The sequence below is a fragment of the Myotis myotis genome, unplaced genomic scaffold (genome assembly GCF_014108235.1).
Source record: "Myotis myotis isolate mMyoMyo1 unplaced genomic scaffold, mMyoMyo1.p scaffold_m19_p_18, whole genome shotgun sequence".
Lineage (NCBI taxonomy): Eukaryota > Metazoa > Chordata > Mammalia > Chiroptera > Vespertilionidae > Myotis > Myotis myotis.
This window is the reverse complement of record NW_023416322.1, coordinates 28,805,980-28,830,786: the sequence shown is the minus strand read 5'-3', so window position 1 is coordinate 28,830,786 and position 24,807 is coordinate 28,805,980. Positions and strand designations below refer to the sequence as shown.

General features: G+C 49.8%; 2 protein-coding genes across 2 annotated transcripts in view; one reads left to right on the top strand and one right to left on the bottom strand.

Moving 5' to 3' along the window:
- Window positions 1-15,948, top strand: part of IL6R (interleukin 6 receptor) — a 72,738-nt gene extending 56,790 nt beyond the window's left edge. Inside the window, exon 10 of the mRNA XM_036342366.1 lies at window positions 15,811-15,948. Within this exon, the coding sequence (XP_036198259.1) occupies window positions 15,811-15,910 (100 nt within the window). The 3' untranslated portion in view covers window positions 15,911-15,948. The remainder of the gene's footprint in view (window positions 1-15,810) is intronic.
- On the bottom strand, window positions 921-20,116 carry SHE (Src homology 2 domain containing E). Its single transcript, XM_036342363.1, has 6 exons — window positions 19,108-20,116; window positions 16,910-17,036; window positions 7,678-7,983; window positions 5,350-5,506; window positions 4,775-4,894; window positions 921-3,468 (listed from the first exon to the last, which is right to left on the bottom strand). The coding sequence occupies exons 1-6, from the start codon at window positions 19,708-19,710 to the stop codon at window positions 3,282-3,284; spliced, it is 1,500 nt and encodes a 499-aa protein (XP_036198256.1). The 5' UTR covers window positions 19,711-20,116; the 3' UTR covers window positions 921-3,281.
- Window positions 20,117-24,807: the final 4,691 nt, after the last annotated feature.

Here is a 24,807-nt window from a genome sequence, read left to right as displayed (position 1 = left end):
GATTCTTTTTAAAATTTTTATTTTTTAAGTCATTTAAAATTTTTCAATTATAGTTGACATACAATATTATATTAGTTTCAGGTGTACACCCCAATGATTAGACATTATATAATTTCCTAATAAATCTCGTACCCATCTGACATCATACATAGTTATTAGAACATTGACTTTATTCCCTATGCTGTACTTTACAATCCTATGATCATTATGTAACTACCAATTTGTATTTCTTAAAGCTTTTACCTTTTTCAACCATTCTCCTCAACCCCCTCCCATTGGGCAACCATCAAAATGTTCTCTTTATCTATGAGTCTGTTTCTATTCTGCTGGTTCATTTTGATTTTTAGATTCAATTATTGACAGATATATATATTATTGCCATTTTATTGTTCATATGTTTAATCTTTTTTTTTCCTTCTCAAGATCCTTTAACAACATTTCATGTAATACTAGTTTGGTGGTGATGAACTCCTTTCGCTTTTTCTTGTCTGGGAAGCCAAGACAAGATTCTAAATGATAGCTTTGCTTGGTATTTCTTGCCACTCCCTTCTGGCCTGCAAAGTTTATGTTGAAAAATCAGCTGACGGTCTTATGGAAGCTCCCTTGTAGTTAACTGCTTTTTTCTTGCTTTTAAGTCTCTATCTTTAACCTTTTGCATTTTAATTATGTGTTTGGGGTGGGTTTCTTTAGATTCATCCTGCTTGGGACTCTCTGCACTTCCCGGATTTGTATTTCTATTTTCTTCACCAAGTTAGGCAAGTTTTGTCATTATTTTCTCAAATAGGTTTTTAATTTCTTGCTCTCTCTCTCTTCCCTTTGGCACCCCCCAATGCAAATGTTGATACACTTGAAGTTGTCCCAGAGGCTCTTTGCACTATCCTCATTATTTTGGATTCTTTTTTCTTGTTGCTGTTTTTTTTTTCTTTTTTTGCTTCCTTATAGTCCAAATTGTTGATTTGATTCTTGGCTTCACCTACTCTACTCTTGATTCCCTGTAAAGCAGTCGTCATTTCAGTTGGTGGATCCTTCATGTGTGACTGGTTCTTTTTCACGGTTTCCACGCCCTTTTTTATGCTGTTGCAGATCTCAGTGAGTTCACTGAGCACCCTTAGAACTAGTGTTTTGAACTCTGCATCTAGCAGATTGCTTGTCTCCATTTTGTTTAGTGTTTTTCTGGAGTTTTGTTCTGTTCCGTTGATTTGGGACGTTTTTTGGTCTCATTTCAGCAGCCTCCTTGTGTTTGTTTCTATGTATTAGATGGAGCTGCTACGTCTCCTGGGCTTGGTAGAGTGGCCTTGTGGAGTAGGTGTCCTGTAGGGCCCAGTGGTGCCCTCCCCCCCCCCCACTGTGGACTGTGTACACCCTCCTATTGCAATTGAGCCTTGATTCCTGTTGGTACAGCAAGGGGAGGAATTTATCCTCAGGCCAATCAGCTGCAAGAACTGGCTGTGACCACGGTGGGGGATCAGAGGTAGGGGCTTACACCATAGAGCAGGACTTACTTCAGCAGGGATCTGGTGCCCACTGAGCCCAACCCTTGAGTGTGTTGCTTATGGAGGTGGTTGGGTGGTGTTTCGACCTGGTGTGAAGCTGTCCACCAGGTGCGATGGCTCTGGAGCCTTCCAGGAGGTACAGGCCAAGGTCAGCTACCACCTGTGTTCTGCCTGGGGCCTCCTGGCATGGGTATGAGCTACACGTTGATCTGCAGATGACTGTTACTTGTGCTGGGCTTGGAGGGCCCAGGTGAGGCCAAGCTATGAACCAAGACCAACTGCCACTAGTGCTTGGCCTGGGGATACTTAGTGAGATGTAAGTAAATGCTGCTTATTTGAGAGATTTTAGGAAAATCTGAAGCATGAGCCAAGACAGGCCATTTGTATAGAAAAGCGTGGGTGGGTCTCAAAGTTGGATGAGGTGGGTCTCAGGGAATCACCAAGGTGGGGCAAACAGTGATAACAAGGCTGATGGAGATTCAGATATGGCACCGCCTGCTGGCTCTGTAAGGTGGATAGACTCAGCAAAGGAATGATGGCCTCTGCCAACACTTCTATCTGGTAGAAAGTCACCCCTCCAGACCTCACCCTGATATCAGACAATTCAGTTCCTCCCCGTTATGTCCCTGGTGCCTTTTGAGCTGCTGCCCTAGTCAGAGGGACTAGTCCGGGTAAGTCCATGCACAGGTCCTTTAACAGGAACTGCCTGGGACTCCAGAAGCCCTCCATCTCACTCAGTTGCAATCCCAGCTGGTTTTTACAACCAGAAATTATGGGGACTTCCCTTCCTGGCACTGAAGCCTTGGGCTAGGGGACTTGGTGTGGGGCAAGACCTCTCACTCCATAGTGCGGACCTCCACAATGAAGTATCCCTCCCAACTTTTATCCACATGTGGGTGAGACCAGCCCATTCAGTGTCTGCTTCTCCTACTAGTCTCGATGTGGCATCTTCTATACATTCTTGGTTGTAAAACTTCCGTTCATCTAGATTTCAGGAGGTTCTGAGTGATGGTTGTTCTGTAGTTTAGTTGTAATTTTGATGTGGTTGTGGGAGGGTGCAAGTACTGCACTTATCTATGATGCCACCTTGACCAGAAGCCTGTACTGATTTTTTAAATTGTCCTTCCTATTTATGCTTATGTTAATGACTTGTTGAAATGACGAAAAAGTTCAGAGATCAAGAAAGCACAAACTTTCTTAGCAGGCTGACCAACAAAATAATCCTTTGCCAGACCCTGAAGTTGGGAAGTTTCACGGACTCCAAAGCTGAACTAGGACACGTGAGAAAGACAGCTTTCTCTAAGGTCCACTATTCACTTATTCTTTCTGTTCAGCCTTTTGTCCAAAGGGGGTCTGATAGCATTTTCTCTCCTGTTCCGCCTGATCATTTTTATGTAAAAGCTAAGTGCACTTTTATTGGTTTGTTTGGAGACCAGGTAACCCAGGTAAAAATTAGCACAATTTCTGGAGAACTTGAATATTCCTGGACTCCTGACTTACCTTTGCTGAGGGTCATACCCAAATAGAACACCCTACTCTAGAGAGTGGAGGCACCTGGCATGAGCCATATCTTGTTGTAGGACTACTTAGCAGGGAGAAAGGGGACAGGTCAGTGACCAAGTGTCATGAAATGGATTCAAGCCCAAAGACGTTTTGACTTCTCAATGGAGACCCCCACCTCCTACCAATTATTGTGGCGCAGTCCAGCCTTGTCCCCTGAGGTGCTGGGTGGGTGCTGAGGCCCTCTCAGGTGTGAGAGGCCCGGCCAGGGCTTGTGGCGGCTGAACCTTAGTGCAGCTTGTTGTGCACGGGGTAGAGTAAGGTCATGTGTTCTGCCCCCTTGAAAGGCAACTTCTCATTGGAATAATAGTGTACCACTTCAGGGATGCTGTCGAAGACGGCGCTGGTCTGGTTCAGTGTGTACTTGTTGTCTTTGGTCTGAGCCACTATGATGTGGACACATCCTTGACTAGTCCTGGAACAAAACAAATCAAGGAGGAGACATGAATGAGCGAGCAAGGGGACCCCTCCTCACTGAAAATAACCCCGGTCAGATTCACAGGTGGACAGGCTCTCATCCATGCCCGGAATTGTTATAAACAAACACAGCCCTCAAAAAAACGTGTGTCCTTGAGTTGTTTATCCTTAGTGCACACAAGTCACCAGGCACCAGACAAAAACAAACAAACAAACAAACAAAAGTCCAGTCCCTCCTGATCCTCAAATTGCCAAACTACTGTGCTTAAGCCCAAGTATGAGACCACTAAGGTGAAGTTTAAACTCATATTCTTCATCATGGCTAAAAGGACATGTATAAGGTTTCCTCCTTCTTTCCTCCCCAAAGAATACATCATCATCAACAACAACAACAACAATAATAATCAAACTGTTTCCTCCCCCCACCCCCACCTCCATCTCAATCTGGAAAGACTGCTCCTGGCTGTATCTAATGACAGCTGGCACTGAAGGCTCAAAGATCTAATCCGCGAGCACCAGTTTCAGGAACAGCAAAGCTATTCCTGGTATTGTATATCTGGTGGCCTATCCCGTTTTCTGAGCCATATTGCTCCAACACCCTCCCGCCCCAGCCTCTTTCCCCCTCCAGCCTGATTGTTTCAGCTGCAGGGGCTCAGCTTCCGCAGGAAGGAAATGCTGTTCGGTGCTTGACAATGATCCTCCAATATAGCACCACTGAACTCGCGGAGCAATGAGAATTTCCATGATTCCAGCTCCACCGGGCCTACCAGGCAAAAATGAACGTTCTGTGTAGAGTCAGCCAGGGGAGGAATAGCGAGTCAGCGTTTCCTTCTCCGCTAGAAGAAGCTGGTATCAAAACGGCACTTGGCATTTGAACAATCAAGGGATCTGATTTATTAAAGTCCCAAAGCACTAGGGAACGAAAGAAAAATGACTGAATTATCCTGTCAGATAGTATTCTTTTTATCAGGAGTTATTTCTCTGGTGAGAGGACCTACTTTAGGTTGGGTGATGTAAGGTACACACTGAATAATGGACAATGACAACGACATAGGACCCTCATTATCATAAGAGATATTGATGCATTCTAATTAGAGCATTTCATAGTCTGTCGTCCAAGCAAACGCATTTTACTATGTGGCAATATATGCCCCTGTGGGACTACCTTGAAATGATATCTTTTTTTTGTCTGGTCATCTACCCATGATAGGAAAGACAGTCAACCCTCGCGCCCGCACCCACCCCCCACCCCCCCACCCCCCGGCCCATCCAAATGGGAGAGCCCATGAGGCTGCCACACTTACTTTAGTGCAATGGAGTACCTACTGGTCCCTGACTCACTATTTCGAACCAGGTAACCAGCTTCTTTGCAGGGTTGGAGTCGACTCTCAGCCTCAGCACGGGTGATGGCACCATGATACCAACTGAAAAACAGGGTGAGGGTGGGGGGAGACACCACGGGCGTCAAAACAGAAAGCCAGGCAGGGCCTCGCTCCGTAAAGCGTTGTTTGAAATGCACTTCTGGCAGGAGCGCCACAGCCTGAACTAGATCCCGCGTCACACTGAGAACAGACACGATGCAGCTCTGGGTAACCCTGGGTCACAAAACCCACCAATCACACGAGAGGGAGCTACCAGGGCAGTGTCGTCATCCATCCAGGAGAAGGAAACTTAAAATCAGGCTCCCGGGATGCAGTAACTTTCCATTCGGTACCAGTGCCCTGGGCTTTGAAAGTGGGTTTTCATTAATGAGCCCCCCCCAGACAGGTCCTCAGGAGCCATAATAACCATGTAAAATGGGCCAGTGTGTTCCCTCCACCCCCGGGCTATGAATGAGCTACCGGCTACTGCCGGTGACGCGGCTGGGCAGGAGACTCACGGCTGCTTCTCCAGCGGCAGGGCCGGGTCCACGCGCTCCCCCTCGCCGTGGTCGGACAGCGCCGGCTTCAAGATCTTCTGGGTCCAGCTCTTCTGCCGGTGGTGCTGCCTCCCGGGCTCCTCCTTGGCGGAAGGTCTCTCAGAGCCTTCAAACTGAACTGGAAGGACGGCTCCATTTAGCATCAGAGGCCACGGAGGTGAACCCAGTGTGGACCTCAAAGAACGAGCCCTCCTGGTCGTTCTCCCTCCCCCTGATGCGAGCGAACGCCCTGGGGTATCTGATCACACTGGAGCATCCGCACGCAGGCAGCTACTTCTCCGCAAGATACTCATCAGCGTGGAGCAGTTTTAGAACCGGAAAGAAAACCACTTGAATATAGTTCAGCATGGAATGTTAGAAAAAACCCTTCCGCTGTCGTATATTCAGATTAAAAGACTACACATATACACATAGGTCCAGGGGAGGACTCCTTGTGAGGGCCTGTGTCACTCTGCGGAATCAACTGAGCAGCTTTTACCACGAAATAATCAAGCCTAAAGAAAAATCAATTGCGGAACAGAGTAACTACTGAATGGTGCCTCACAGAGGCCGTGACAGGTAGCCCGGCTAGAGGATAATGAGAGAAAATGAGCAGCACAGTCGCAGGTGCCCAGTAGAGATGTGTGAACGACAAGACGAAAGGAAAATTCAAACGGACTTGAAGGTTTGCTATCAAATGTATTACCGTCCGTGTTCACTCTTTACATTAACTACACTTTCCTTTTTAATTCTCATGCCAGGATATTTTTCCCCTTGATTTTTGGGGAGTGGGGGAAGGAGGGGAGGGAGAGAGAGATACAGTGAATGGCTGCCTCCTGCACAGGCCCTAACCGGGGCGGGGGATTGACCTGCAACCCAGGTATGAGCCCTTGACCGGAACTGAACCTGAGATTCCATTGACACTCTAATCACTGAGCCACGCTGGCCAGGGCCATTAACTGCACTTTTAAAAAAATATGTTTTTATTGATTTCAGAGAGGAAGGGAGAGGGAGAGAGAGATAGAAATATCAATGATGAGAGAGAATCATTGATTGGCTGCCTCCTGCAAGCCCCACAGTGGGATCAAGCCCACAACCTGGGCATTGCCCTTGACCGGAATCGAACCTGGGACCCTTCAGTCCGTAGGCCGACGCTCTATCCACTGAGTCACGCTGGCCAGGGCCATTAACTACACTTTTAATCGCAAACTTGGCTTAGCTGTTGGAGGGAAAAGACATCCCTAACTTTACAAATCAAAGGCAAAAGAAATTATGTGGTCAGCCAAGTAGAAAAACTGTGTCCCGAGAGAAGCAGGAGGGTGAATTACCTTTAATAACTACTGACAACCTATCACCTTCCTTGTAAGTTATTTAAAAAATTCTTATTTAAAGAACTGATTCCTGTAGGTGGAATTCTGACAAGAGGAGAGAATAAAAAAGCGAGCTTCACCCTGTTTTCCAACCTCCGCTACCTGTAATTCACCTGCCCCAGTACTGGCAATTTATAAACAGGGGCTCTAACTGGTGTGAGGAGGAGCACCAAGGAGAGTGAGAAAAGCTGTTCCCAAGGAGAACGCTTCAGTGGGGATCAGATGAGGTTTCCCAATAGTCACGTAGGGCTTTTCCAGGAGTTGTGCAACTGGGGAGAGAGAGGAAAATAAAATGCCCAGAAGGGTGAAAGAGAACTGCAATAGGAAGGGCTCGTCTTCAGTCCTGGTCTTCCCACCAGGCCCGATTCTTCTTTCCCTACCAGATTCCTCGGAAAGAGACTTGTGCCCTAGCCGGTTTGGCTCGGTGGATAGAGCCTCGGCCTGCGGACTGAAGGGTCCCAGGTTCGATTCCGGTCAAGGGCATGTACCTTGGTTGCGGGCACAGCCCCAGTAGGGAGTGTGCAGGAGACAGCTGATCGAGTTTCTCTCTCATCGATGTTTCTAACTCTCTATCCCTCTCCCTTCCTCTCTAAAAAATCAATAAAATATGTATTTTTTTAAAAAGAGACTTGGAATTAAGTAAAAAACGTGGCATTTGCCCACGGGGCGCAGCTTTCCCAGCGGGGCAGCAAAGAGCGCAGGAACGCGCCCCCCACCTGACAGCGCCAGGACCTGACAGCGCCCCCGCCTGACAGCACCCTGACCTGACAGCGCCCTCACCTGACAGGCTCCCCGACCTGACGGCTCCCCCTACCTGACAGCGCCAGGACCTGACAGCGCCAGGACCTGACAGCGCCCTGCCTGACAGCACCCTGACCTGACAGCGCCCCCGCCTGACAGCGCCCCCACCTGACAGCGCCCCACCTGACAGCGCCCTCACCTGACAGCGCCCGCACGATCTGCTCCTTCTTCCACTCCCAGGGCTGCTCGTACTCAGCCGCGGGCCTCTCGTCGTCCTGCGGCAGCCGGCCGTGGGCGTCGGGGGGCCGCGCCTTCCGCTCGGGGCCCCCGTCGGCCGGCTCGTAGGGCGTGTCGTACAGCTGCGGCGGCTTCCCCAGCAGGTCCTTGGAGCTCCGTCTCCGGGCCAGCGCCTCCGGCTTCGCGCCTGGCTCCCCCGGCTCCCCGGGGCTGTCCAGCAGCTGCAGGGCCTTCACCAGGGGATCTTTGGATCCTCGGCGTCTGATTTCTGAAAAACACGCAGCGCACAGAACACCTTGAGAGAGGAGTGCCGTGGAAGCCTGGAAATTAACCGAGCTGCCTTTCCCCCTCTGGCTGGGCAGTCGGTGTGGGTGTGGTCGAGGGGGCAGAGGCCACCGGCACTGCTCCTACGGGCTGCAGGGAGGAGCCTACAACCTCCCGCCAGGAGCCGACCAGATCATGGGACCAAGTCGCCAGATCAGGGGTCATGTCTGAAGACAGGTGTGCGCTGGGGGCCACCTGCAGTCTGGGAGAACAGACGTGGCCTCGGGACAACCTGTTCACATGTTCCTGACCCATGTTGGCTCCCAATACAATTTACCTGCAGAGTTTTTACTTGTTGTCAGGAGGTCATTTTAATAAAAATCAGCAGAGTGTTTACTATTTTCAAAGCATTGGGCATTAGACATAGTCTTCTTGACTTGTAGGTGGTTTCAGTTATAACGGGGGAAGCCAGACACATTCACAAATGACACGTTAACAGGCTAACAATTGCAGGATAAATAAAAGAGGTGTCACGGGAAAAAACAATAAAACAGCTAACATTTATCGATATGTGCTATGCATTCAGCACTATTCCAATCCCGTTATCATTTTCCTAGCCGCCCTGTGAGATGGGGACTGGCAGCCCCCCACTACCACAGAAGAGAAAACCGAAGCGCCGAGAGCTTAAGGAAATTGCCCAAGCCATTTTAAGTGGCAGAGCCTGGATTCCAAAACAGGAAGCTGGGCTCCAGGAGCCACACTCTTCACCACGGCGTTTGGATGGACTCCAAGTAGAAGAGAAATGGAAGATGAGTTGACTTTGATAGAGAGGGTCATTTCCAGTGGAGGAAGCTGCATGAGTGAAGATATGGCGGTGGGAACCATAAAGGGCTTGTTCCCAGAAAGGGGAGTTGAGAGATAAGTTCAAAGGACAGAGGCCAGGAGAGGAGAGAGGTAGTGGGAGAAGCAGCCAGAAGAGTAAGCAGGCCTGGGCACCAAAGTGTAGAAAGGCCAGGATGCAATGAAAAATGGTTACACATTTTTTTTAAAAACAAGTAATAACAGTTACATTTCTGTTTTGTTGGGAGATAACGCCAACACAGTGTATAGGATGGAATAAGCCAGAATGGTATGGTCTGGACTTCAACAAAGAAGAATGGGAAGGAGTGATCAGGTAAGAAATGGATGCAAAAAACCTGATGCAAATCCATCAACCGCCAGCTAACCAGTCAGCCAACCAGCCAGCCACCGAGGGGAAGAATCAGCAGTATCTGGTGACGGACCAGCGCGGAGCCCAGAGGCCTTGGCAGGTAGAGTTCATGTCTAAGGTCTGGACAACCAGAGCTGGGGCTGCAGGCCAACAGAAGCAGTAGGTGGTTCTTCTAAATGCCCATCAAGGAAGCTTTCCATCTGTCCACTTGGTCATGGTCCAGGAGGACCTTCCTAAACACAAACATCTCATCTCATCACTCAACACCCCCTTAGCTCGCACCGGTCTACTTCTAAGGTACAAACTGCTCAGCACGGCATGGGAGGCCTGCTGGGACCAGGTCACGGTCTCCCTCTCCAGTTTCTTCTCTCAACACCACCCTGCCCCATCCCTCTGCCACCCGATTCTTTGTTCCAACCAAATGGAACTTGTGAAATTCCATGAGCACCACACTGCCTTATGCCCACTAGTGTCCAGGGTGATCTTCCATCCTTTGAAATCTAACCTCGCATCTCCCCCTCCAATTCCCCACCTCTCCCAGGTGCCGTCACTTGGCCAATCCACTCTCACCTTGCATTTCTCCCACTGTATGGATGGATTTGTTCTTGTGTCTGTATTTCCAATTTGGTGGCGATTGCCAGGGCGGGGACCACCACCGTCCTGTTGATTTTTGCAGGACACCCAGTTGTGCTAAATAATAATGGGATGGATGGGAGGAGAGACAGAGAGGAAGGAGCTCTAGAATCTCCAATAAGGTGACAATACGGACCTGGAGTTCAGCAGAGAGACAGAGGTCAGAGGTATGCGTCAAGGAGTTACTTGCAAATGGATGGTTGTTAGTCCTGGGAGAATGGAAGCAATCACCGAGGAAAGGAGGTGGGTTGAAAAGAGGATCCTCAGAAGGATCTGGGCCTTCTTCAGTGAAGGGTGAATGGAAGACGAGGTGCCAGCAAAGACGACTGAGGAGGAGTGGTCATGTGAGGAGGAAGAGGACCACAAGACTGCAAGGCCATAGGAGGAAAGGAGAATGGGCACGGTGACACTCTATGGCGATGCAGAATTGACTCTACTAGCGCGGAAAGACTTCTTTTTTTTAATTGATTTCAGAGAGGAAGGGAGAGAGAGAGATAGAAACATCAGTGATGAGAATCATCCATTGGTTGCCTCCTGCACAACCCCACTGGGGGGGGGGGGGCGGGTCAAGCCTGCAACTTGGTCATGTGCCCTGACCGGGAATCGAACTCAGACCTTCTGGTTCATAGGTCAATGCTCAACCACCGAGCCACGCCAGCCAGGCACCAGGAACGACTTCTTTAACAAGGAAAGGCCAACAGATGAAACGTTCAAGGGAAAAGTTATTCAAATCAGGACTCTAAATTAGAAAGGACAACATTTATTAATAGGGTGAGGTTATAATTCTGCTGGCTAGGGGTCCCTGCCTGCAGTTCACTGGAATCACCTGGGAGTTTTCACACCCACTGAGGCCTGGGTCCCATCAGCAGAGGACCTGACTCAATCGGTCTGGGGCCTGACCTGGGAGTTAGAGGTGCAAAAGCCCCCCCAGGTGATTCTAACGAGAGGCGAAGCCTGAGCAGCACTCCCACACCTCCTGGTCCCCCTGGTCCCTCTGTTTTCCTGCTCTCCAGCGCTCTTGCCATGGCTAGCCCCAAAGAGCAGGGTTCTCCTGTATCGAAAGCCTCCACACCAGAACAGGAGGCTGGACTGTCCCCACCCCCAGGCCAGGAAAGGGGCCTGGGGTTGTCTGAGGTCTCCTGCATCTCCAGTCCAAGCCTCTTGACTTTTAATCCCACAGCTTTTTTTTCTTCGTTGCTTATTCTAGATGGAGTTATGGAAAATAAGAAACAAAAACACACTCTGCTCTCGGTTCAATTAAGATAAGGCTGAAGTTTTTGTTTTGTTTTTTTAAAGAAAAGAGAAAACACAAAGGAATTCCTAGGATGGATTTAGAATTTTAAAGTTTCTGATGTAAACCTGTTTGCCCTCAGTTTAGTCTGGCACCAGCTGGGGTAACCTTTCCCAAGGCTCATGCCTCAATTCTGTCTCAGTTGAGATAAATGGAAAAAGAGTTGATTCCAACCTTAAGACAGACGTCATACTCCTAAGAAAATGTCAATACATTTGTGTGAAAGCGACGCACAGCGATTGGAACGCCGAGCTGTTATCACACATGTCTGCGTCTTCACTTGTGAGATGTGGTCCTTGCACTTCTACTTCAGAGCTCTGGGAAAAACACTGGCAAGCAGACAACCCGGGAATGTTCCTTCCCGAGATGGTCCTGGGATTGGGCAAAATCTGCAAAGTAGGACCATCTTCTCAAACAATGTTTAATTAGGGGAAAAAGAGGGCTTGAGCACAGGGCCCCTCCGCCCGCTCCAGGGGAGTAACCTTCCAGTCCCTTCCAACACCTGGCTGCCCCCGGCCAGAGGCGCCATAGAAACAGAAACAATCGCGGGGCTGCAAGCCGACCCTTCCTGCAGGGAGAATAGCCCCTGACGTGCAGGGCTGGCTCCGAGAGGAAACGAGCCTGAGAAGGAGGAAACGGCGAGAGGAAGCTACGCCCTGGCTTTGCCGATAGAGGCCATTTACATGGCAGACAACAGAATGCGGCCGACGGGCGGCAGATAAACACCCATCTGCAGCTGAAACCCAGGCCTGACCTGCACCAGCTCGCAAGGTGGCGTGGAACAGAATGTGGGCTGACATCTTCCCTTCCCAACGCCGGTTCTACAGAAGTAGGCCACTTATATTTAAAAGCATAGCAGGCGACTAAGACTTCCTTTTACCAAGTTAATCATAGTCGGGACGTGTTATTCCTCCAATTGTCCGGAATTCTCTTTGAAAATGGAATCCTCTGGAGCAGCGGTTCTCAACCTTCTGGCCCTTTAAATGCAGTTCCTCATGTGGTGACCCAACCATAACATTATTTTCGTGGCTACTTCATAACTGTCATGTTGCTACTGTGATGAATCGTCATGTCAATATCTGATATGCAGGATGGTCTCAGGCGACCCCTGCGAAAGGGTCGTTCGACCGCCAAAGGTTGAGAACCGCTGCTCTGGAGTGTCTAAAGAATGGCTGTATTCATTGTGTATGCATGCACTAGCCTGTTATACCCAGTATCTCAGTGCAGCCTCATAATGGAGTCAGAGAAGTGTTATCCCATTTTCACGGGTGGGTAAACTGAGGCTGTGCAGCAGTCAACGGGGAGCCAGTTAGCACGGACTCCAGAGCTTTCTCTATCATTCCTTACTTTACGCCCCAAAGATCTCATGTAAAACATGAGTTAAGATTTCTATAATGCACCTTTCCCCCAATTCATTTCATAATTTAGCCCGTGCCAGCCTCAGCTTAGAGCCTCATAAAGCTTTTATTTCCTCATGGAATCAGAAAAAGGGTTCCCTCCTGCACGAAATCAAACCTGACACCCACACCAACCACCTGAGCCACACTGGCCAGGGCTGGCAGGTAACGTTTGTACTTACATCTTTTATCAGTGCTCGAGCTTTTGATTTAAAATTACTTTAACATTTTCTGAACAAAAGCAGATGTAACTCAGAAGCCCTGAAATTTAAGTTTAACAAGGAAAGTAGAGACAAATTATATAAATAAAACATAGTCTTCTGTTTTTCATTTTTAACTATGGTTAAATTTTTAAATGGAGACCTGAACAATGAGATTCTCCTTTAGGTTTCACTATTTAAACAAACCAACAAAACCATCTGGAGGCAAAAAATACACATTTTAAACCACCTGCGACTGCAGCTCCGTAACGAAAACCAATGGTTGCTAAGGGACCCGGTGACTCCACTCTGACGCTGCATAATTTGGACAAGTTATCGAATCTTTCTGAACCTTGGTTTCCTCAGCTGTAACACAGAGACTTCTAACACCCACTTCTCAGGGTTGTAGGATTTAGTGAGGCAATGTAGCAAGCTTGGCACCTGGCAAGCACGCAACTTGTGTGATACCAGCTGCAGAAGGAATGTGTTTTTATTTCTTTATTTTTATTTTTTACAGAGAGGAAGGGAGAGGGATAGAGAGTTAGAAACATCGATGAGAGAGAAACATCGATCAGCTGCCTCCTGCACATCTCCTACTGGGGATGTGCCCGCAACCAAGGTACATGCCCTTGACCGGAATCGAACCTGGGACCCTTGAGTCCACAGGCTGATGCTCTATCCACTGAGCCAAACCGGTTAGGGCAAGAATGTTTTTTTAAATCCTCACCTGAGGATAGTTTTTCCATTGATTTTTTTTTTTAAAGAGAGTGGCGGGGAGTGAGGAGGCGGGGGGAGAGAAAGAGAGAGAGAGAGAGAGAGAGAGAGAGAGAGAGAGAGAGAGAGAGAGAGGGAGAGAGAGAGAGAGATACATCGATTGGTTGCCTCCCACATGGGTTTCCATGGGGCAGGATCAAGCCTGCTACCAAAATACATACCCTTGACCAGGAATAGAACCCGCGACCCTTAGGTCCACAGCTGACGCTCTTACCACTGTGCAACCGGCCAGGGCTGTGGAAGGACTTTTGACACTGAATGATAGCTGTCCTAGGGAGCTTGTAAAGACCCTTTTAATGCTGAAGTTTTAATTTGGTGGCTAAATCCCATAATGCTAAACGATATAGAACATTTCCCCTAAATATTTAGCTGCAATGATTCTGCTAATTTAGCAGCACAATGAAGAAGTTTGTACTATTATTGCCTCGTATTCATAGGCATATCTTTTTATGAGCAATCCTCTGAATAAATATAAGCAAGAATTTATTCATAGATTGATACAGCCTTAGCCTTTAAAAGTTAAGAGCAAAGTCTTGGCAGGGGTCCAGGGAGCCTGGGTCCCAGGGATTTGGCCTCAGGAAAAGTACTAAATGCCTCTTAATTTGTTTCTTCCTCTGTTCCCTGAGGCAGATGATGATTCTAATTCTCCGCCTCCTGGCACTCACCGTACTTTTCAATGACATATTTTCTTCTGCATTGGTGTTAGGTCTGTCAGCCCCTGGGGCTGTGAGGTCCGCAAGGACAAGGGTCCGTGGGTCTTGTTCCCTGTATGCCCAGATCCCAGCACGGGGCCTGGCACACGGTAAAGAAATATTGGTTGGCTGTTATAACATCAGGAGCAGTGTTCTATACACCCAAGACACTGTTAAAATCAGACATGTTGTTTCCACTTCACAGTCATTAAAAAGGCAGGTCAGAGGCTGGGTGCTCCGCAGTGAAACCATTCATTAGTATTATCTCCTTCTGCTACCAAAATGCGGAAACAAACTAAAAAGAAATCCCTAACGTTCCCCAAGAAATATGGGACATTTCTGAACTTGGACTTGACAACAAATCACACAAGGAACAAACTGAACAAAAAAGGTAAAAGGTTGTTTTTTTTTTTAAAAAAAACACCAGGCAGCAAATCTTTTATTCCTAGCTTCCGATAAACTCACTTCCTGTTATTCTGCCCAGCTGTGTAACCTACGGGTAGAAGAAGAGGTATACTCTCTACATTGACTGAGAAAGTGCTTTTTGATATATATTTTAAGCGAAGAAACTTTAAAATTCATCAATATATATTTTTGAAAAAGCACAGAAAAGGTCGAATAATTTTTAAAAGTAATTTAAATTTTTGATAGACTTGAATTTAGTCTCCAACTGAATATATTAATTTCCCATTCCTAAATGAATTCATTCACATAAACGACTTAACACACGAGCCTGGAATGCACAAATGCTTACATATTTAATGCTAGCTATTATGATTATTACATTTATTCATGTTGGACGACTCTGACTTTTCACTATAACCCTCTCTGTGAGTGAATGGAAAGATGCCTTACTGACGAATAAGGTTCAAGTGCTTTTGCATGCAGCACTTCATATTTCTTGGGGCAACCTGGTATAGGAAGCAGACGACCCCATCTGGAGTGGGGAGATCTGAGTTCTGATTTCTGCTCTGTCACTTACAAAGTCTTGGGAGCTTGGGCAAGTCAGAATCTCCTTGATCCTGCATCAGGGGGATGGTACTGGAGTTTTGTGGGGATTATATGGAGAACAAAAGATATGCTCATTTTAAAAAAGCACAGCACTTTCCCTCTGATCAGTGTGGCCCCACGAATACACAGCGGGGCTAGACTAGACAAACTGCTTATTCCAGTCCAAGAGAAAGGGGTAAAACCCAAAAGACAAAGGAAGGTGAGTAAAAAGGAAACATTTTTTTCTTAGACTATCTTTTCCCTCAATTTTATGTGAAAGTAAATCTTTCCCCCTATTTCTTCCAAGCCTCCGATATTTTTTGAAACTCTGACTAACTTCGTTTTCACTTCCTTTCATTCACAGATTTCATGAGAGGTCACAGTCCAGTGACCTTCAGGGTCACAGCCTGGCCGGGGTACACCCTCCCCAGCCCCGGCCTTATCTCTGCAAGCAGAGCGCAGGAAACAGCAGTGCCTTCCTGTGGCAGCTCGTTTGCATTGGGAGCCTGTCTTGACCCTTCCAGGGGGAGCTTAGAGCACCCCCACTTCTGCCCCCAGATGCGTTCGTTACCCTCTGCTCAGCTCCTCCCAGGCTTTGCTTGTGGAGCCCGAGTTGGACAGCTTCTCAATCTGCTTTTTCACAGAAGAGACTGTCTCCTGTGTGACCAACTATTCAGGCACCAAACGCACGACACGCAAACCAGGCTCCTTGGAGTCCGCACTTGGAAACTTCATTTCTCATGATGGATGACAGCGTGTGGAAGGGAAATTAGGCGAGTAAATAACTTACTCTAAAGTTCACAAATAAAACTATCTTTTTAAAGTACTGTTTACACCAGTTTAAGGGATTTGTGAATAAAAGGGAAAAGTTTGATACCAAAAGTGACAGGGGGATTGGGCTGCTCAGCTCATAAGTTGGAATGGTTCCAAGTTGAGAAGTTACAAGGTTGTCAACTGGTTTTAGGGGGTTTGCCTTGAGTGGCGTGGCTCATGCCAGTGACTGGGAATCAGTCCTTAGTTATTAAGCATTTTGCCCCAATGTTGTAGAGCTTGTGGAGAAACCAATGTTCTGTAATACAGAGGACACCGTCACTTTGTACCTTTTGACAACTTAAAATCCTTTAAGGATGCATTCGTCTCTTGGTGCAGATTTATGACTCCCAAGATAGATGTTAGAGCTCTGAAAGTGGTCAGTCTTAACACTGAAGATCACATCTGAGCAGATCTGCAAACTCACTATGAAAGAGTGTCATTTTACACAGGATTAGGAAAACTTTAAAGACCCCTTAAATTCTAAAACGGAAGGATGCAAACTATACAGGAAGTTAACTAGATATTTGACTTTCGTGTTTTTGTTGTTGGTAAACCTCATCTGAGGGTATTTTTCCCATTGCTTTTTCTGAGAGAGTGGGGGAGGGGAAGAGAGAGAAGCGTGGATGTGAGAGGGGAACATCGACTGGCTGCCTCCTGCAGGCAGCCCCATCTGGGGGCAGGAGCAAAGCCACCGTCCAGGTACGTGCCTTGACCGGGAATCGAACCCTTTGGCGCACGGACCGACACCGACAACTGAGCCACACCGGCCAGGGCTTGACTTTAGTTTTGAGTCTAATTTCTGTACCTTCCACTCAGCATGACCTGGTTAAACGGCTTCATTCCTCTCCCCTAAACAGAGAGTGGTTACTGTTTTACACACTCCAAGCGAGTGTGCGAGGTCTGCCCACGGAGCAGCTCCCGGTCACGAACCTGTTATCATCTGCTGTGCGTCATAGGGTTCCATGTAGCCGTCGTTCTCGCCTACTCTCTCCGCATCCCGCTGACCTTTTGTCCGCTTGGCATCATACGGGTCAGCATAGTCTTCTAAAATGATGACCTGTAAAAGAAGCAGAGAGGAGAGCTGCTAAGGATTATCGTATGCCAGAATGGCAGTGGCAGCAAAGTGTCTACTGACAATCTGCTGATCTGAAAAGACATCAAAATCTCTAGTTCTGGGTAGCTTTTGCACTTGATCGTGTTATCCACCGAGCTGCACACACATCTGATGTTTTTGTAGTATAACTGGTTGTCAGCAATGCACCTAAACTCCGCTGATCCCCACGACTCTTTTCACGTCCTTTTCTTTCCCTAAGCAATAGAGCATTTATTTGCTGGGCTAAAGGGTGGCAGGGGTGGGGTCTACAGAGCATAAAAACATGCTGGTCTACCACCTTCCCCATGATCTGGTCTTTTTAACGCCAGCAAAATGAGCAAATCATGGTAAGTCAGTCAATCACCCAGGCACTGCTGCATGTCCGCGAGCACTGGCTAGGGAATCAAAGTAAGACCAAGACCTGCTTCTTGTCTTTCAAGGAATTTGTAACAGCTCTAAAGGGACAGGCTTTATAATAAGAAATAGGTCAGAACTAAACACCATTGTGGGCGTTCTAGGTTCAATAATTCACAGGCAGACTTGTTCTCCGAGGCTACAATCAGATAGAGTTTTGATCAGTGTGTGTGTCAGAAAGCACCTATTCTTCTGAAAATACAAAGGGGCTTGCAAAGGTGGTGTGTGTGCAACAGTTCCGCTCGGCAGCAGCTGTGTGACAGACAATGTGGGAGGTCAAGAAGCCCCTTCCCTGGGAAGAAGCCTGCTCCACCATCTTTGATTACATTCTCCAAAGAGTTCACGGAGAAGGATCACGGGGCTGGCGGGAAGAGCGGAGACAGATACACAGCGAGAAGCGAGGAAGAGAGGACGCCTGCGTAGGAGCCCTCCACTTGGGAGGGGACGGCCTAAGAAACTCCGACATCTAGAAGTGATGACCACGAAAAGACCCAGGCAACCGCTGCTGGGGACGCGGACTAACCACGCCTCCCTCCCTGACTGTATTCTTCTGACTGCCCACCATGTGAACTACATCCCCGAAGCACAGCGAGGACCAGGAAGTGCGACATGCAGCCCAGGGCTGCAAGGTGCATCCGATCTAGTCAGTCAGGTAGACCACTCCTATTCCGACCAGCTGGGGCCTTGGCAGTGCCCGGTGCCTGGCGCAAGGTAGGCATGCTGCACATACTTGTGCAAAGAATGAATGGAGGAATGGATGGAAGGACCCAAGGCAGACATGCGTGGTCTGCTCCTCGGGCTCCGGACTCCATTCAGGTGGGCAGCATGTTTGAAGCCGGGGCCAGAGAAAATTTAAGTTCCCAGGGCAGAAAGCGATCATCCGGGCTGGAGTCCGAAAGGCCCTGTGAGCGCTTCTCTCCCCCCACTTCACACAGACGAGTGAATTTAAAACACCCAACTCATCTCTGTAAAAACGGAGCGAGCCTCTTTACTAGTTCCCCGAATCTGTCATTTCCTGGAGAGTGTTCTTTGTCCATTCCCTACCCCCTGCAGAGCCCTGTGCCCCCTCTCCGCTCTGGCTGCTGCACAGCCAATGGTCATGGGCTGAATGAAAGGGCTGTAAGCTTGGGGAGCTGGTAAGCTTGGAGAAACCCTTTCTGAGGTGGGGCTTCCAATCTGGGAGGTGGGCTGGGCTGGCCAACCCCTCGCTGGACCTTTGAAAACCATGCTTACAAGTTTGGAGGTCACCATTCCTTAAGCTCCAGAGGAATTACCGCTAGACACAGTCTAGCTCTGCACCCTCCCTGGATTCCAAAATTAAAACAGACCACCACCGATAAGGGGGCCAAACTGAACAAAGCAGGAGCGTTTCATTCCATTCCTCATCTACGCTGCGAACAGAACTAAGCGCAGGGCACATTTCTGCAAAGCTCCCCATCCCTAGAACGAGGATTTTTTTCCAAGATGAAAAAACGAATGGTTTAGCACGGTCAGCTAGAAGTCACCAAATGCTAGAGGGGGAAACACACCCTTCCCGTCTCTGACACAGAAGGAACTCTATCTGGGGGTTCGCGGGGCCGCTGTCCTCTCCCACGGGGAGAGGTGGGGACTGGACTCCTACCGTGTCTTGCTGCTTAATAGACTTGCCCTTGTCCAGCTCGGGGCCCAGGGAGGACGGGGATGAGGACGCGGAGGAAGAGCTGCTGGAGCTGCTGCTGCTGCTGCTGCTGCCGCCGGGGTAGCTGCCCTTCCCATTCTTCTCCTGAGTGTCCACCTTGATGAGCCTGTTGATGTAGGTGCTGCAGCCCGAGCTCCTGGCGGCGCCCCGGTGCGGCTCCTCGTCGGCGGTCCGGGAGTTCTTGCGGCTCTTGCCCGCGGCGGCCTGGATCAGCCCCTGCAGGCTCTCGCGGGACAGCCGGCTGTCCTTGGGGGGAGCCAGGCCGGCCCTGCCGCCCCCCGGCTCGGCCACCGAGTTCTTGCGGCCCTTGCCGGCCGTGGGGGCCGCGCCGCCCGCCTCGGAGTTCTTGCGGGGCTTGCCGCCGCCGCCGCCGGGCTTGGCCCGCTCGGACACGGTCTTCAGGTTCAGGGGGAACTCCTTGAACCACTTGGCCGCCATGAGGGGGGCCTGGCCGGCGCGGCGCAGGAGCGTCGTGGCCGCGGAGCAGGTGAGCGAGCAGGCCGAGCGCAGACACGGGGAGGCTGCAGGCGCCGGGGGCCACCGCATTCCCCGGGGCGGAGGCCGGAGCCGCGGGAGGCCCTGCGACGGCTGCTCCGCGCGCTCCCGGCCCGCGGCCGCCCACGCCCGGCAGGGTGGGGCCCTCCGGCCCGGGGCGCCGAGCGGGCGGGCGCGGGCCGCGGCTCCGGACACGGACGGCGACAGGCACGACGCACGGGGCTCCGCCCGGGCTCGTCTTCAGCGCCGTCTCGGCCCGGGGACCCCGCGGCTGTCCGGAGGCGCGGGCGCCGGGGCTCCCCCTGCGTTTTCCGCCGGAGGGGCGAGGTCCGGCCCACGGAAGCCCACACTCCCGGGGACGAGGGGGCACCGAGCGGAGGTGGCGGGAGCGTCCCGGCGCCGCGGCGGACGGCGGACCGACGGTGGGCCGCCCGCCCCCTCCGCGCCCCTCCCCTCCGCGGTGGCGCCACCCAGCCCGCCGCCTCCCGCCCAGATCCGGGGGCGCCGGGGTCGGAGCTTCTGCGGGGGCGGGTCCGGGGGTGCGCGTTCGGGAGGAAGTGGCCGCCGCTGCACGTGCGGGCCGGCCGCGCTCCGGGCTTGGAGCGCCCCCACGTCTGCGCCCAGCGGGGCTCCGCCGGGCGCTGCCTTCAAATGCGCTCCGGGTGCGCCACGTGCTTCCGTCGCCCCGAAAGCAGCCCCGCCGCTCCCCAGGGAGCCAGGCGAGCCGGTCCGCTCCCTCCTCGCCCCCCGGGAACGTTATTTTGGGGGGTGTGTATGGGGGGGTCGCTCGCTCCAGCGCTGGGGCTCCTGCGGTTACCCTCCCGGAGCACCGCCCCGCGCCTCGAGGACCGGCTCTTCCCGCCGCCCCGGCCGCCGCCCCGGGATTGGTGGCGGGAGGAGCGCCCGCCCTGCGCCCCGCGGGTCCTGGAGGAGGCGGGGCGCGCAGCGATTAGGCGCCGGGGGTCGGCGTCGGGGCTGTGGGCTGGCCGCGCGGGGCCGGGAGAGGCAGGGTTCGGGGGTTCCAGGCCCCGGGCTGCAGGGTGAGGAGTGGTGGGACTCGCACCCCCGTTCCCACCCCAGGTGGCGGGGTGCACTGTTACGGAAGGGGCGCCTGTCGAGGGTTTTGGTGGGGATGGGGGGGTGGGTTGGGGGGAGGGGGGAGCGGACAGCGGGACTGAAACTGCAGGTGGGCAGCGTTTTGCTCGGAACTGTGGACACTCTCCGTTAAGTGAGGCCTGTGCCCCCACCCTGGTTTGGGAAGCAATATTATTATTATTATTATTTAGCTTAACAAAACTAAACGTGCCACAGAGGCTCATACGATATGTTTTAAATCCTCACTGCAAGCCACGGGGACTGAGTGATTTTGCTCTCTTACACCAGCCAGTCTTGAAAATGTTTCTTGACTTTAAAAAAAAAGTGTTATTGAGATATAACTTGCACACCATAAAATTCACGGTTTAAGTGTGCAGTTAAAAATATTTAATATATTTACAGTACAGCCACTCTAGTTTTAGAGCATTGCCTCACCTCAGAAGGCAGCCTTGTGCCCCTCAGCAGTCCCAGCTCGTCCCCGTCTCCCCCTTCCCACCCCAGGCAGCCGCTGATCTGCTTTCTCTCTCTACCGATTTGTCTGCTTTGGACTTTGCATGTAAGTGGAATCATGCAACATGTGGTCTTTGTGTCTGGATTCTTTCCTTTAGCATCACGTTTTTGAGACTCATCTACGTGGTAGCATTTATCCCTACGTCATTCCTTCTGTGTTGCTGAACAATATTCCATCGTATGGATACGCCACATCTGATTGATTCGTTCATACATCAGTTGTTGGACCTTTGGGTTGCTCACACTTTGAAGCTGTGTCCCCACCAAGGCTGCGGCAAACATTTGTGAACGAGTCTTGGTGTGGACATACGTTTTAGTTTCTCTTGAGTAGATGCCCCAGAGTGGAATTGCTGGGTCATATGGAATTCTCTGTTTCACTGTTTGAGAAACTGCCAAACTATTTTCACAAAGTGACTGCGCCATTTTACATTTCTGCCAGCAATATGAGGGTTCCTGTTTCTCCACATCCTCAACACATTATTATTGCCTGTCCTTTTTATTATAGCCATCATAGTGTGAGGTGGTGTCCTGGTGGGTTATTATGTTCTAAAATCCTCACCTGAGGATACTCTTTTCATTACTTTTTATTTTTTAAAATATATTTTTATTGATTTCAGAGAAGGGAGAGGGAGAGAGAGATAGAAACATCAATGATGAGAGAGAATCATTGATTGCCTTCTGCACGCTCTACACTGGGGATCGAGCCCACAACCTGGGCATGTGCTCTGACCGGGAATCGAGCCGTGACCTCCTGGTTTATAGGTCGATGTTCAGCCACTGAGCCACGTGGGCAGGGCTCCGTTGATTTTTAGAGAGAGTGGAAGGGAGGGGGAGAGACAGAGAAAGAGAAACATTGATATAAATGAGACACACCGACTGGCTGCCTCCTGCTCACACCCGACTGGGACCTGGGGCCGGGGATCAAATCTGCAAGGGAGGTATGTGCCCTTGACTGGGGATTGGAATCGTCCGAGGGCCAAGGATCTAACCGCTGTGCTACACTGGCCAAGGCTGTCATTGTTTTGATTTGCATTTCCCTAATGACGGATGATGCTGAGCATCTTTTTGTGGGCTTACTGGCCGCTTGTATAGCTTTGGAGAAATGTTGATCAGGTCGTTTGTCCACTTCCTAATTGGTTTCTTTATCTTGTTATTGAATTGTACAGGTTCTTTATATATTCTTTGTCTTTTTTAAAACACAGATATTTCTCCTGGCCAAGCAATAGAGTGGAAACTCCCTTTAGAGTGGTGCTGTCTGGATTCCAAAAACAGGGTTCTCCATTAACGAGCATAGATCGTTATCTTGGACAAATTACCAGATGATTGTTTTTTTGAGCCTCCAGGACTTCCTCTGTACAATGAGGTGATAATGTACAGCTCTTAAGAGCTTCCAGTGAGGAGTCCGTGAGCAACAGCAATGTATATGAGCCGTTAGCACCCGGCAGGCCCTTAAAGGCATCGTTGGCGGATTTGTGCTGGGTCTTTGTTTGGGCGGTATTGGTGCCTGCCTTGTTCCAGAAGCCAGTAGACTTTTCTGGGGGTTCCATGAGATTGGGACAAACACCCACAACCCTGATTCTGCCCATCAACCTCTCTCTGTTTTTATTTTCCTCTACCAATGTCTTTTTTAATGATCTTAATCACGTTGAGTTCTATTTAAAGTTAGTTGCAGCTAAAGCTGTGGTTGCCTGCTACAGCTGGGAACAGATTAGAGGGTTACCATGTTCTTTAAAAATGTAATGTTTTAATTAAACGTTTTAAGTAAAGGAGAGAAGAAAACCCTTTATTGTGACGTTCACAGCCGTCGGAAAAGAACGTAGGAAAAGAACCAAGGCTTCCTTGGGAGTCACGGACCCGGGTTACCTCCGTATCTTTTATAATCGTAAGGAAATCATCTGATGTCCTTGAACTTTGCCTTTCCCGTCTGTAGAGGAGAAGTCAGTACTCCATAGGGTCATAGGAAAGGGCGGGCAAAATGCATAAAATGAAAGCCAATGGCCACCATTTATTGAGCTCTTAACATGGGGCAAGTGCTTTAAGCACAGCACCGCCCCTCACCCTGGTGTTCGAGGGCATAGGGCTCATTTGACAGATAAAATGTGCCCCGGGGCTCTGGGCTGGACTCTGAACCACATCTCTACCAGCCAAAGGCCCCGTGCCAGCCACACGCAGACCACCGTGCGGAGGTGGGTGTGGTTTTAAAATATTTTTGTTTGTTAATCCTCACTTGAGGATATTTTTTTTCCCCCATTGATTACTGGTAGGAGGGAGGGAGGGAGGGAGGGAGGGAGGGAGGAAGAGAGAAAAACATTGATGTGAGAGAGACACATCCGATTGGTTGCCTTCCATACTTGCCCTGACTGGGATCAGGGATCAAACCTGCAACCCAGGTACATGCCCTTGACTGGAAATGAACCTGAGACCCTTCAGTGCGTGGGCAGATGCTCTAACCACTTACCCACACTGGCCAGGGCAAGATGGATGTGGTTTTAAATTTGCTCATGGTAACTATTTTCTATTTGCTGTTATAACAAATTTCCACTTGTTTAGTGGTTTTACAAAAACAAAACTCCTGCTCTGTGGGTCAGAAGTCTGACATGTCTTCCTGGGCTAAATCCAGGTGTCAGCAGGGCTGCGTTCCTTCTGGAGGCTGAAGGGGAGAACTGTTTCTTTGCCTTTTCCAGCCTTTAGAGCAGTGATGGCGAACCTAGGACACGCGTGTCAGAGGTGACACGCGAACTCATTTTTTTGGTTGATTTTTCTTTGTCAAATGGCATTTAAATATATAAAATAAATATTGAAAATATAAGTCTTTGTTTTACTACGGTTGCAAAGATCAAAAAATTTCTATATGTGACACGGCCCCAGAGTTAAGTTAGGGTTTTTCAAAATGCTGACACGCCGAGCTCAAAAGGTTCGCCATCACTGGCCTAGAGTAGACTCTAGCCCAGGGGTGGGCAAACTTTTTGACTCGAGGGCCACAATGGGTTCTTAAACTGGACCGGAGGGCCGGAACAAAAGCATGGATGGAGTGTTTGTGTGAACTAATATAAATTCAAAGTAAACATCATTCCATAAAAGGGTACGGTCTTTTTTTCCAATAGTTTTATTCATTTCAATCCGGCCCGCGGGCCGTAGTTTGCCCACGGCTGCTCTAGAGTCTAGCGATGGCCTGCGTCCCCTGGCTCACGGCCCCCTTCCTCTGTGTTCAAAGCCAGCAACAGTGGTGCAGTTCTTGTCATACTGCATCGATTCATCTTGCTTCTGCGGTTACATCCCTCTCTCCGTTTCCCTCTTTCACTTTGAAGGGCTCCTGGGATCACTACCTTAGGCCCACATGGATGACCTATTTTTTTATCCTCACTTGAGGATATATGTTTATTGATTTTAGAGAGAGAGGAAAGGGGAGAGGGAGAGAGAGAGAGAGAGAGAGAGAAAGAAACACCAATGTGAGAGAGGCATCAATTGTGTGCCTCTTGTGCCCGCCCAACCCCACAACCTTTTGGTGTCCAGGGTGACCCTCCAACCAATTGAGCACCTGGC

Bases quoted from the DNA above. Each gene is read 5' to 3' on its own strand.
- SHE (XM_036342363.1), bottom strand. From the start codon at position 19,710: ATGCGGTGGCCCCCGGCGCCTGCAGCCTCCCCGTGTCTGCGCTCGGCC. The intron at 5,507-7,677 runs GTGAGGGCGCTG...CCGTCCTTCCAG, and splicing joins GATCGTGCGGGCGCTGTCAG to TTCAGTTTGAAGGCTCTGAG. The intron at 3,469-4,774 runs GTAAGTGTGGCA...GTTTTGTTCCAG, and splicing joins AGGTACTCCATTGCACTAAA to GACTAGTCAAGGATGTGTCC.